At 38.6% G+C, this 13603-nt stretch overlaps 2 protein-coding genes across 10 annotated transcripts in view; one reads left to right on the plus strand and one right to left on the minus strand.

Annotated features, from left to right (window-relative positions):
• Positions 1-3935, plus strand: part of DCLK2 (doublecortin like kinase 2) — an 80209-nt gene extending 76274 nt beyond the window's left edge. For 2 of the 4 annotated variants that reach the window (XR_001331642.2, XR_001331643.2), the window contains one exon: positions 1872-2009. Coding sequence is in view for 2 of the 4 variants with exons in the window: in XM_005525588.3 (XP_005525645.1) it covers positions 1872-2084 (213 nt within the window). In the remaining 2 variants the exon portion in view is untranslated. Of the gene's footprint in view, positions 1-1871 lie in introns of all 4 variants that reach the window. The other 2 variants (XM_005525588.3, XM_005525589.3) reach the window with 1 other exon arrangement.
• A 4632-nt stretch (positions 3936-8567) lies between these two features.
• Positions 8568-13603, minus strand: part of LRBA (LPS responsive beige-like anchor protein) — a 369063-nt gene continuing 364027 nt past the window's right edge. For all 6 annotated transcript variants that reach the window (XM_088057132.1, XM_014254789.2, XM_014254786.2 and 3 more), the window contains 2 exons: positions 12088-12239; positions 8568-10081 (listed from right to left, as the gene is read on the minus strand). In XM_088057132.1, the coding sequence (XP_087913258.1) occupies positions 9991-10081; positions 12088-12239 (243 nt within the window). In that variant the 3' untranslated portion in view covers positions 8568-9990. The remainder of the gene's footprint in view (positions 10082-12087; positions 12240-13603) is intronic.

A 13603-nucleotide genomic window follows, 5' to 3' on the forward strand; every position in this document is an offset into this window, starting at 1 on the left:
TAGTTTCTGTCCCTTGCTTCCTTCCTTTTTTCCTCCTTTCCCAATGCCTGCATTGCTTTCCTCTGAGTAGGTCCAAGGCAATGGTACGTACTAACGGCGATGCTTTGTTCTGCTGCACAAAAAGTACATGGTCTCCATTTGTAACAAGAAAGGAGAAATAACTAAGCCAGTCTGAAGTGGAAAAAGTTGTACAGCCACACCAAACCAGCAAAGGCGTAAACACTTAGGAAAAAAGCATTCTGTCTTGAGTGATGCATATCTGAAACAGGCTGAGCAAACGCCAATAAAACCATTTTTTACTTCCTCAGACACATCGTGATCTATTCTCCTGGCAGTCATTTTGTGCACATCTATAGCTCACTGTATCTTAAAACAGCTAAAAAAAGATGAGAACCCTTTGAAGAGAGAAGTACTAAACTACTGAACTGAACATTGTTTCTATTTAAAATAAACATTTCAATTGACACTACCTTTAGAGGTAGACAGAAGATAATCAGTCCTAAATAAATAAAAACATTCTATCTTAGCAACAGTAAAATTAGAAAAATTGCATTACAGACGAACATATTGCTGCTATGAGGATAGCACAGGAGAAAATCACTGTCAGCATGAACTGAAAGCATGTCCTTCCCCTTTTAACTAACTTTACCTGCCACTGAAATAGCAGAAACCCCTATTTACAACTTTTTCCAGCAAGAAAAAAGGCAATGCAATGGTGTCTTGATAATGATAAAACTAGTTATGATAGACCATCACTAATCTCAAAAGCCCAGACCCAGTTCAGTTGCTCCTTGCATGCTCCCTTTGCAGTGCTGTCTGTCAGTAGCAGAGAACTTAGTTGTGGATTATGGAATTTTCTCCTTGTACCTCTATGCAGGGAGGCTAGTGATGTCACTTGAGTTTAAAAAAATGCAAAACCAAAACAACAGCAAAAAAGGAAAATACCTTGTATCTGCTGTCCTTGATGACTTTGATACAATAAACACATCTGAAAAAAAATGAACCATACTAAATTTGATTCATGTCAGAAAATTATTGTAGTATTAAATACTTCAGTGAATTGTGTATTAGTCAAACCCAACTAAAAACACAGAAATTTTCACATTTGTAAAGCAAGTCCTATCAAAAAAATAAAAGTCTGAGGAAAAGGCAGAGTACTTCTCCTTTACAATTAGCACATATCCTTTAGAGGACATGGAAATTATTGTCTTCAGTAGATGTACCACATACTTAAGGTAATCCACCTATTCAGTATGGAATTCTCAGTTTTCATTACAACCTGTTGCTCTCTTCTCCTGTGAACTCATTTTTCAGTAAAGAATTCAGAAATGATGCTACCATGAGAGGTCATTTGCCTACTCTCACCACTAAGAAGAAAATCAAGCCTTTTTCCTGAAGAAAAAAATGTTTAGGTTTCCATCTGTCACCTTCCCCAGGGCTCCCTTGATGGGACTGTGTGGTTTGTTACAGGAATTGTAGCACTGATTCTCAGTAAGCATCACCTGATTCCTTGTGTCTGCAAAAACACAGGTACATAAATTTTGCTAATAGTTACTATGACACGTTCCTTCTCTATCACAACCACTCGTGCCATCTTTCTTTCCACATCAGACTTGCAAGACAAAAATTTTAAACCTGCAATGCCATGGAAAGCCTGCATCTGGAGGAGAAATTTTCCTTACATTTCCTAAAGTCAGCATCACAAAAATGATACCATTCATTATATAAAAGATTTCTCATGTTATTTCTCCTTTTTGCCCTGGCTGTATTGCATGCAGTTTATGTCTTGTAGATTGTTTTAACCCTTAAGACAGGGCTGTATTTAAGTGCTGTTTCATGTTTTGCCTTGGGTTTGTTTTGTTTGTTTGTAGAACACAGCTCTAGATAAAGAGAGTCAGATTTTCTGCAGCAAGCGCTGTCAGGACTCTGGTAGAGCTGGAATGGAGAAAATTTCTGCAATTGCTGCTGCAGCTGCTGATCCTCGTGTGGCTGGGTCCGAGCCCCTCCTCCCTGCTGCTCCTGAGCCACTCCGGTCCCCCACGCTGCCTTCTCCTGAGCTTGCTGGGGATCAGCCTGGTGCCTAGGACTGGGGAAGACAAATCCAACCGAAGCTCCCCACACTCTGGCCACAGTTTTCTTCATTTCCTGTGACTGTTTTCAGTTTGTGTGCACCTCTCATGGCAAGCCCCAGCCGGGTCTGATCCTCTCTCAACACAGTGGGTGAAAGAACCACATCTTGAGAACAGCAGTAAGGGAAAGACTCTGGCAATGTTAGGTGGTTTTTTTAAGTTCTCTGTGTTAATTATTAATTCCATTTCACACAGCCTTGGGCTCTAAATAGACTAACTTATGGTGTAGCTAACCATATTTTTATATGAGCAGTGAGGTGGGGAACAGTTACCTGGCCTCGCTTCCACCAGCAGGCCCTGTTCTGTTCTTCTGATGGGAATTCTCAGAGAAGTGGGAGAGGCAGACAAAGGAAGCAAACTTCTATTTGCCTTCAATTCCAATGCCTCTATTTTTAGCCAAGTTTCTACTAAACTTGAAGAGGCAAATTATCATGATTTTTTTAGTGGAATAACTGTAAAATACCATGAGACAAACATTTGGAGATAGAGAGGGAAGGATGGTTGTTTTCCATCAAGTTTGTTATCTGATTTGCAGGCAGGGTAGTGTTTAGATAATATGAATTTAAATAAAGTAACTTGGGATGTAAACATGAGCAGTGGACATTTATTTGTTACGAAGACTGGAGTGAAGGAAGCCTTTTTGCTTTAGCCATTTTCTATCCTAACCACAAGTGTCCCATCCACACCTTTCTCCAGTGTCAGACTACCTGTTAGATAAAATAAAATAAAATTACTTTGGGCCTGTGAAGGGAAAGCCTGCTGCATGTTATCCAAGCTATGATGAACTGAGCAGCTCCTAATTCTAGGACAAGATGATAGAGGAGCTACCATCAATAGCCATCAGAGGTTTGTCAGTGCTATCCCCCTATTCACCTGGTGCAGGCACTGGAAACCAGGATTGGGAGGCAGCTCTCCTTAATCTGCAGTCACAAAATAGACAAGGTTTTCTCTTTACCGTAATGCTTAGTTCAATAGAGTATGTATTCGGCTTAATCCTTTTCCTTTGCTCGTTCTTATTCACTGGTCATAGTTCATTTTTTCTCTTAGCTATACTTTCTACTAGAATTGTAAGAGAAAGACCTGCAATAAACTTTCTTCATTAAAAAAAACAAAACAAACCACAGAAAGTCATTAATTTCTTTGAGAACTCAGTTATTTTGTCAGTGACACTGTTGTCTTATTCCCCCTGGAGAGACTGAACAATTAGATGCCTATCAAAACAACTTAATAGAATTAATTTGAGGGATTCCCATAAACTTCATTGTTTTGAGGTTCATTGCTTCCTATGAAAGCTGTGATTAAACATGGATGTTTTGCCTTTTGAAGAGATTTAAAGACCAGAAAGTGCCAACTGATAACTTAAGGCCATGGTGGCTGAAAGATGTACAACATCTTGGCAAAAAAAATGGTTTTAAAGGTAGCAAAACATGGCATGTCTTAAACTATAATAAAAAGGTTGGGCTACAACCAATCCTTGTTAATTAACTTTGTTATGGGTTCCCTAGAGTAAGTTCAGTATACTTGAAGAGTATGGGAATAGCCTTTCTGTAAAATAATTTGCTTTTTGGTACAGTGCAAAAAGATGAAGCCATCACTCCAAGCTTAATTAGAAGGGAAACTGGTGAGAATCTGTAGCTGGCTGCCTGTGTGGTTGGTGATTTCTGCAACACATCTCAGACTCAGCCAAAGAAAGGATGTGGAATTTCAGGTGGAGCAAGCTAATCAGCCCCCACAGCAAAGAACTGTGCTTTTCTCTCCAAAAGAACTGAACTGAGAGATCAGCAGAGAGGGAGCATCAAGCAAATTATGAATGCTGGGTAAAGTTTTGTTTTTCCTAAGAGGATGGATTCACCTATGAATAAAAAAACCTGCCATGGATTGGCAAGGATATCCAACAAGTTGCGTTGCACAAATAATTATGCATCTATAACAGAAAGTATCATCATTTGCTGGGTCAACAGCTGCCAGTTCTAAACTATTGCCTTGTCTCATGGAAGTAGAAAGTTAAGAGAAATACCCTGAATTCATGTTCCTAAGTTCATGACTGATCAACATCTAAACAGTCTTAGACAAGTGTTTTGCCTCACAGAGCAGAGGCAGGTTCCAAAATGCCTGTTTAAAAATAGTGATGACAGCTGGAAATGATGATCATATGGCCAACAATTAGATTAAAACATAGGATAGCTGGGAAATTCCCTAACTCTTTGTGTGACCTTAGGAAAATTATAGCACTACTCCATGCCTTAAAATAATTCCACATAAGTTCAGTCTCTTAATAGGTGCAGGAGATATCACACTTTAACATAAAAATAAAATAAAGATGTGTTGGTCAACACTAAAACACTTAATGCAGGTCCCTAAGTATCAGATTTGGTTTCTTACCTGCTGCACTTTCATTTAATCCTTCTCTTGTAGAACTACAATTGCTGCTGAAGGAAGGTGGTTCACAGTTGTTTTTTTACTGTTATATAGAGAAAGAAACTATTATAGAAAACAAGTTACTTACTTTTCAGGTAAGACTGTTAAAAATATTCCACAGTGACAGCTCTACTGCTACCATGCCCACATTTTAAGAAATTAATCATTAAAAAAATCTTTTAAAATATCCTAATCTTTCTAGGTCCTTAGTTCACAAAAGTCCAATGAGCCATTCCTGCAGTTCTAGATTTAAAGTCCCAAGACTGAATCTTCTGCCATAAATCAGCACAACACTGCGTCCACTGATTGATTCCCATCAATATTTACCCTTGTAGACAATTACCCCCATTCTGGAACATCAAAACTTATTTAAAATAATTCTCAAAGTATATTAATGAAGATGCTGTTTCATGGTGTTACTTTCAGCAAGTATTGACTCATTCTTAGCAACTAATAGTCAAGAACATTTACACTGGTCAGCAAATCCCATTTAACCCTGGTTTTCACATCTTCCTTCCAGTAGTCACTGGTCTAATTATTATAGCTTGATAGCATAGATCTACTGATTCCTTCACTTTTACATAAATATATGTATTTATCAATCAATCATCTTTGGTTTTATCAGTTTTTAAATGGGAAATTATATTTTGCATTTACTCATTTTTTTCTTCCAAGCTACATCCAAACAGCAATTGGAAAGAAGCAGAAATGCACAAAACTAGCAACCTACCCAAAATGCTCATTAAGTAAAACTGATGGTTTTAAGATGACAAAAAAGACAAGCAAATCAAACTCTCCTACTTGCAGTCAGCTTCAATGTCTAAAGCACAGAAATAGGTATTTAGTTGAGCTTTTCTGTCAGGGGATCACTCTAGCAGGATTTTTGTTTTCTTTTTGAACTAAATTAGCATTATGAAAAAAAAATAATAGGGCAGGGACTGGTAGCTGCAAGCAACAATCCGCTAGGAAGATGTTGTTTCTGTTCATTATTATATTTTGTTTACAAAGAGAATTTGGATTTTAAGTGCCTTTATTTCCTTTGGAAACAGTAAGCCAAGAGTGGGAATCGTGCAAGGTGCAGGTTTCAAAGAAGTACCAAAGTAATAATAATAAAAAATAATTCCCTCCTCCCCAAAATAATAGGTGAGATAATTGTCAATTAATGGGAAATTCTGAAGTGTACAGCATTTAACTGCTGAATGTTTAAACACTGCTTAAATTACACTACTTGTGTTGTTTCAAATGGTCAGATTTTGGTTTTTGCAGCTACAGAGGCTTGAAAAAAGTATCCCTTGCACACAGGATAAGCAAGATAAAAAGCAAAATGGGAGAGCAAGCTACAAAGTAATTTCTGTTCCTGGACATTGCTATTGCTGATTGCACCGAAGTCTCACCACTAGACTGAGCTGTGCCTACAATATTTTTCAGCTCAGAGCTCACACAGTAGCAAGAAAAATACTAGGATAACTTGAAGATAGAAAAAAAAGAATAAATTATCACTTCTCAAACATCCATTTATCAAACAGCAAGTATCACATTTTGGAAACCCCTTTGTCTATTTCCACACAATGCAGCATCATTTCCAAAGCACACACCAAAATGTCTTTATTTAGCTGACTATATGATGCAGTCCTGGGGCAGTTGTGTGCAATTTCAGATTTTACTAAATACACACGTCTCTTTGTTTTTAAGACTACGTTTTCCACTATCATCTCAATTAATTTACAAAAAAAAAAAGTAGTTTTATTTCCTACAATATATAAATAGTTGTGAAATATTTTACATTCCTTTTCTAACAATATGCTTCTTGATAATGACTCAAAGTAAGCTGTTTACAAGTACAAGTTAGAGTTTATTCTTTCAAAGTGTGTATGTTTTAATCTTTTTTGACCTCATGACAATGGTTGTATTTGAATTGAGGAGCTTTAGGTTAAACATAGTTGAAATTTCAGTATGCCTAAGCAAAATCTAAAACCATTTCTTAGGTTTGTTTTTTTGTCCAGAGCTTTTAAAGAGTAGCTTTAAATTACGATGCATCATTAACTGCATTAGTTTACTGAAGAACTTAGGTTGGTTCTGCATAAAAGTAAACTGTTTTGGATTTCATGTAATGTTTTGATGGTAAATCCATGCAAGTGACTCATTTCAAGTGTTACACAAACATCCTAACTCTGTATGGGAGAGGCCTCACTGGTTTGGAGCAGCACTCTCAGAATGGCCCATTTCTGGTTCTATTTAACAAGGATAAACCCAGTTTCTTAAGAACAATAGAGTGATCTGTTACTCCCCTTGAACTACTTCTAGGAGGAAGAACAAAAAAATCCATTGCATAAGCACACTGAAATCTCTATGAATATGAAATTTAGGACATAAAAGTAGAAAAACTACAATCTAGTCACATTACCTAAGCCATTCTTGTTCTACACAACTAACAACAATCATGTCCTGAGTAAAGCTGCAATAAAATTCACTTCCCATTACCTTGGTATCAGATCAGCTCTTTGGGATATTTATCAGAAACAAAGTGCTGCTGATAGGTGAAGGACTACCAAGAGGATGTCAGGGCCAGAAATAATAAGAGATACAGACACAGCTTGCCTTCAGGTGTAGAGACAGACAGCACAACACAGCCAAGAAATATTCTCAAGTCTCAGAGCATTCATTTACCTCTGCCTGCAGTAGCACCACAACATAAACTTCCTTCAGAGAAACCCCCGTTTTGACCACCCCATCTTCCCTTGCCAGATCCTACAGCATTTCTATCAGCAATTTGCACAACCCAACCAAGTGGCGCTGCTGCAGAGCACTTCCCATAACCACAGCTGGCCGCAGCTCTATTTGAGCTCACCAGGGCAGAAGAAAGGCCAGACTGTCACATAAAAAAATGTTCTTCATAAATGCTCCCTCTGCATAAACACATTTGAGGAGAGAGGTCTGTCCCTTTCTTCAGGAATATTCTGCCAATACCAGCCAAATGAGGCCCAGCTGCAGGCTAATGCCTGGCACCTGCTGATAAATAGCTTTCAGGTGATCCATGTGACACAGTGCTGCCCTGAGTAGCTGGAAATTTAACCCTGGTTTCCACCTCAGCACCTCAGCATGAGGTGGACTACTTCAGCCAAAACTGAGATCCAAGTGCATGCCTGGGCTCCAGGGTGGTGCCCAAGGTATTTAGGTTCATCTGTGGAAGGAGGGGGATGTCCTACTCACCAGAGCAGTCCAGAACAGGTATGTCTTTGCAGGCTTGCTCACAGAGGAGAAGATGAAGATGTCCTTTCCCACAGAAGGGCTGCAGCACTCCAAAGGCAAAACACCACTGCTGCAGCAAGTGGAAGAAGCAGCTGCTGCATCCCAAGGAGGGTCAGATGCAACTCAGGCCAGCACACACAGGTACACTTGTGCTTCCAGTTTGGGAAAGAAGCTCCTGATCCAATGGAGCCCTTTCGAAAACAAGCAACCTACCAAATCATCTCCCTGGGAAATATTCTGGCTCCGAGATCAGGAGCTATTATTTCCATCAATAATGAAGTGTTTCCTCATAAAGAGAAGACTTTCAGGATTTTCCATTTGGCAAAATACATCTTTTTCTTGTTTGTTTTGCCTCCACCCAGTCTAGGAAACCCACCCCTGGCTTGAGGCAAATGCAAATTTAAGTTCAAGACCATTCCAATTTCCCCTCAAACTCTGCTAGTACAAGGCCGTGAATGTTGTTGAACTTCAGGAAATGTGAAATACAAGTTTTGCGTAACAAATATTCAGTATACAGAGCCCAGTACAGCAGGCACTTCCCACAGACACGACCCACTACAGCCTTTGCTTGATCCCATCATCCTTGTGCTACATAAAACGTGAAAATGCAACTACTAATACACCAAAACCACCTTGGTATGAAAATGCAGAAAGCACAGAAAACACCATTTCATACACACCAAAAGTACATGAAATACATCAACCATGGCAACCTTTCCTCTGTTAGGAATATACCCTGAATCACAAGAATCCAGTACTCCACTGAAGGTCTCAATTACAAATGTAATTTTATTTAATTTATTCACTCAAACTGAATTTTCTCATTCCAAATCTTTACTGAAAGAAAGAGTAGTTAAATGCTTAGAAAAACCAGGAACTGCTCTAGTAGGCAGCTAGAGAAATGTATGTATCAATACAGATATGGAATGTAAATTTCAACTCAGAGATCACAACATACAAAGAAGTTTTTTATGCAATACAGACTTACAAAACAATAACAGTTCTTTTCACAAATATTTTCACAGAGTTCTGCACAGCAATTTTGTAGAAAAGTAGATTTGTGCAACACCAAAATAACTTATTGTTCCATAGTATAAATTATTTTTCATTTCCTAAAAGAAAGAGGTAATTTGACTGGGCAGGATCCAACTGCATTTGGTGGTAGCAAAATACAAAAGACATTGTTGCTATAGGCAGAAAAGGAATATGGCATGTGCTACAGTATTGCAGGGGCATGTTCTGATGAAAAAAGAAAGAAAAAGTGGCCTGCTGCTGCATAGGGGCTGTGCACCAGCAAACACCTGCTGCCTCCCTGCTTTCACAGTCAACCAGCAGAAATGTGCTTTGGAACTTGCCCCTGCTAAAAAACACCTGCCTCTGTGGGCTTCTGGTTTGAAGCCTTCAAAATGAGCTTTCTGATTTGGAGGAACAATCCACATTTTGGTGTGCTTTGAAGGAGATGCCAAGTAGAAACTAAAAAGGATTCACACTTGATGTAACAAAAGCTCCGTTCCCGATTTCTCTCGTAACTGCACGAAACACACAACTAAAATAGAACTAATTGTCTAGGGCTAGAAACATGCTTAAAGAGTAACATTGATGGAAATGATTTGCAAAGTTTAAATTACCTTAACCATAATTTAAATATTACCCCTCGATTCCCAGAAACTTCAGTGCTGATGTAGTACAGTCATTTGGAAAAGTACAAGACAAAGTGTGGTATGGATAGCACAGATTAAAATTCCCCCAATACCATAATTAATTTCCATTATGTTAAAATCATATATTCCTCAAGGCTATAGATAAAGCTTCAGATGGAACATCTGTTTCTTCATAATATAGCTAGAATGTGAGTTTTAACCATCTTTACTTTAGGTTTTGTTTACATACAGGGATCAAAATAGATTTCTCATTGTCACTAAAAATATAGATTTTTTTTTTAACTACAGAACGCAGCAGCTGGTTTTCTGCTTCTTTGCCCTTCCCCCAAAAAAGTCAAGCAAGGTCTACAAAAATAGCAATTAGCTTTAAAAAATAGGTTGCTTCTTGGAGCAAATTTAAGTTACATTCAGATGTAATAGAAGTATTTATAAGGAGCCGTGTGGTGGCTCGACCCCGAGGGAGGCAGTGCTGTGTGCAGCTCCCTCCTGGCCACAGCTGCTCCTGTCAGTGCTTGTCCCGGCCTCTGGGAAGGTCAGTACCTGGTTTGGTACTCGTGGTGCCAGCGATTGAAATCATTGTAAAAAACCACGATGCTCCCGGACGCCATTCCAGTCATTATGCACCTGAGGGAAGCAGATTTACCCGTCAGAAAACACGCAGAGCACCGTGAAACAGTTTGTGAGGCTGGCCTGAAGCTACAGCTGAGAGCTGGTCAACAGAATTGTTCACCAGCATCCCTGTCCTGCAAGGCCACTTGGGATTCCCCAGGATTATTTCTTGGCTGGTTTTTGGGAGGTATTGGAGTGGGTATGAAGCCCTGGGGTAGCAGCAAAGGGAAGGAAGGCCAGGAGAAGTGTTCATTTTGGTTTCAACTCCCCCAGTTAAGCACATCTACATGAAGGAACTGGGTGTGGGCACGAGCCTTCAGTTGGAAGTACTAAAACTGAAGTTTTGGAAACTCCTGAAAGCAATCCCTGAGCTTTACCACAGAGACATTCTTTCTTTCCGACTTCCTTACCCTTGGCCTGCTACTGGAGATTGTTTAGATGTGTTTGGAAAGCCACGAGCCTTACAGAACACAATAACAGGAGTTTCTGGATCATCTTTTCTACAGTCTCATTAAAGTATTACAAAAATCAGAACTATAAGGATGTATAAAATCCTGTCATTTTGGGGGAAGAAAGCCTTAGAATTAAAAAAATTCAGAGTAAAAGGCTGCAAATCTTTTCTTCAAAACAAAGATTAACTATGAGATCATCAAAATACTGCATTTTGATAGGATTGCCTGTTTCATGTTAACTATACCATTTTGATTGTTTTTCTATTATGTTAAAATGTCTTTTTGCACACTCTCAAACACAATATATTCATGCATACCAAATAAATAGCTAAGTAATTATCTGTTTTACTCAGAGTAAAATATTCTGAGTCTTCCTTGTCTTCCAACCCAAAGTGAACATGATATGAATAGGTTTTTAACTTGACTCCATGGATAAATTTCTCTATGTCCATATTAAATTTTAGTTCATTAACATGTCATTAATTACTGTTTAAAGATTCTCTAAATGCAACATTTCCAAGTCAAAAATTCAACAGCCATAACTCCAGTTTTCAAAATATATTTAACAGCAAGGGCTTTTTTTAATGGAAAAGGATTTAATCCAAAATGCCAATATTCTCTACTTATGCTTACCAAGAAGCTGTTCAGTGTTTCATTGAAGTCCACAGGTTTTACTGGTTTGGATTTTTTAAAATTTCATTTTATGTAATATAATTTTATGTATAGACAAAAATTTTAAAAACATTCAGTATAGACTTCAGTAAGTGGAAGGCTAAGAGCCTCAACAGCATGCTTTACTGCACAATGTAGACATCCCTAAGGGATTTAGGAGACAAATCTGCTTGAAAAGTACACAGAAACATGATTTAGTAAATACACCGTGGGAAATAGAATCCTAGCCTGAAAGCTAAAGGTGTTGAGATGAAATGGGAAACATCCATCTTATAAACAATATTTCTGTGATAAAAGCACTGAAGCATTGTCAAGTACAGTTGCATTGGAAAGTGTGATGTGAAACTGCAGTAAAAATTTTAACTGGTCACCTTCAGCAGGAGTGGTGTTCAAAAAGGCTCATGCTGTATGTGGATAAAATAACTTTTCTAGAACTGAGAATGACTCTTTGCTGTAGCAAATATATGGGTGTGTGGAGGGAATCTTCTTGTGCAGCTATTCCAACTGTTCTATTTTAAACATAAAAGTCTGGAATTAGGAATGTGATTCGTCTTGTAAGTGAAAGAAGAGAGATGAAAGCACACATGTAACCTTCCACCTCCATGTGACCCACACTGTACGTTTGTGCAGACCAATAACTCAACCCATCTTGAAAGTCTGCCAAAGTGAGATTTCTTGGATCTCTCTTCATTCCCCAAAGAGCTGAAATCCTGAAAAAGATTATCTGCCTTGAATATAACATGTTAGAAAAAAATCTTTTGCCAGCACAGAATTCTCAAGATAATCACCAGGATCTGTGACCCACAGGAAATCACAATCAGAACAACAACAAAAATGCAATTTAACTGTAAATATATATTCCCCAACACTCTTGTTCAGACCAGACTTTGGTCTCACCTTTGGTCATAGGACAGGGCCATGGATCGAATTCCAGCATCGCACCCTGGGTAAGCAAAGAGCCGTTTGAGGTCCCACACCTGCCAGACCATGACAACCCCATTGTCTCCACCTGTGAGCAGATACTGTCCATCCCGACTCAGCTGAATGGCCTGGGGGCAAAGCAAAGGGAAATTTGTCAGATGAATGTGTGTGTTGCTCTTGCTTCCCCACTTTTCCTTTCAATAAAAGGTTTCCTTTTGATAGCTGAATGCCCAGGGAGACTTTGATATCAACACAAGCTTTTGGGAAGCAACATTATTGTTATTTTACCCAGCAAGAGAATTAATGCTGTTATGCATGACTCTCCAATACATTAGATGTCACTAGTTAAGTCTCACCTGACCTGTGATTTATTCCATGTTCCAAAGATTCAATATGAGGTCAGCTAAAGAAATTTATTCTTCTAATTAGCTAGATTTACAGGATGCAGCAGCACTGGCATTAAAATATAGCACCTGACATTCCCCCAAGGGTCTTTAATACCAGCCTAGCAGAAGCTGAATGTTGACAGGAACTGAACTGTTATATGAATCACTAAAATTAATTTAGACCAGCACTATTAGATTACTGCACTGGATTAATGAAATAATTATGTACCTTTCTTAACAGATACTGTGTTTCCTTTCATCATCCACCCTGAAACTGCCTGTGAAAAATTCTATGGCATATACACTGTTTTGTATGCATCATGGGGACTGATGGCAAATCTGTATTTGAAATCTTTATTTGGGAACTAGATCACAAAGAAAGACTGGATATCATTGGTTTTCAGAGTCAAGACTTCTTCAAACAGGAATCTTCAATCTATTTTAGTATTTCTTGTGTGCTATTGGAAAAAAAAAAATCAAGATACATACTGAATACCCTGAAGAATAATTTTCCTTCTTTATCTGATGACTATACCAGATGATACTATCAGATCATATGGACATCAGTCCATATGATGAGATGATGATAGTCCAGGACTATCAATGGACAGGATTCAGGAGAAATCTTTCTTAAAATAGGTATTTTCCCAGTGCAAATACGCCAAAATGGGTCTTAAGAGAACTGAACTTAAAATTTTATTAGAGCAAGTGCTAATTTATGGGGTGAGAGAGACCACGACCCATCTAGCCCAGAGGTCTTATTCCCAACAAAGGCAGCAGGAGATGCTTCCAGTCTGGTCAGCACAGCTCTCTCTCCCCCCCTGTGCACCACAGCACCCAAAATCACTGGAGTAGGAAGATCAGAAAGTTCCTGTTCCCTTTAGTATCTATTTATGGAAATGCTGCCCATGAATTTTCTTAATCTTTTTTTTAGAGCCTGCTAATGCCTTCTGAAGGGGGCAAGAAATTGACAGAAGTTTACCATAGGTTTATTCTGTTTTGAGGTGATCCTACCAGTTTCAGTGTGTACCCCGAAGGTCTCATATTATCGAGTTTCTTGAAAAAGAGTTCTCAGTTTGTCTCAGGAATTATCACTCTGTAAACTT

This window comes from Pseudopodoces humilis, chromosome 6 (assembly GCF_049639895.1).
Source record: "Pseudopodoces humilis isolate 2021_Gansu_Grassland_sample_001 chromosome 6, ASM4963989v1, whole genome shotgun sequence".
Classification (NCBI taxonomy): Eukaryota; Metazoa; Chordata; class Aves; order Passeriformes; family Paridae; genus Pseudopodoces; species Pseudopodoces humilis.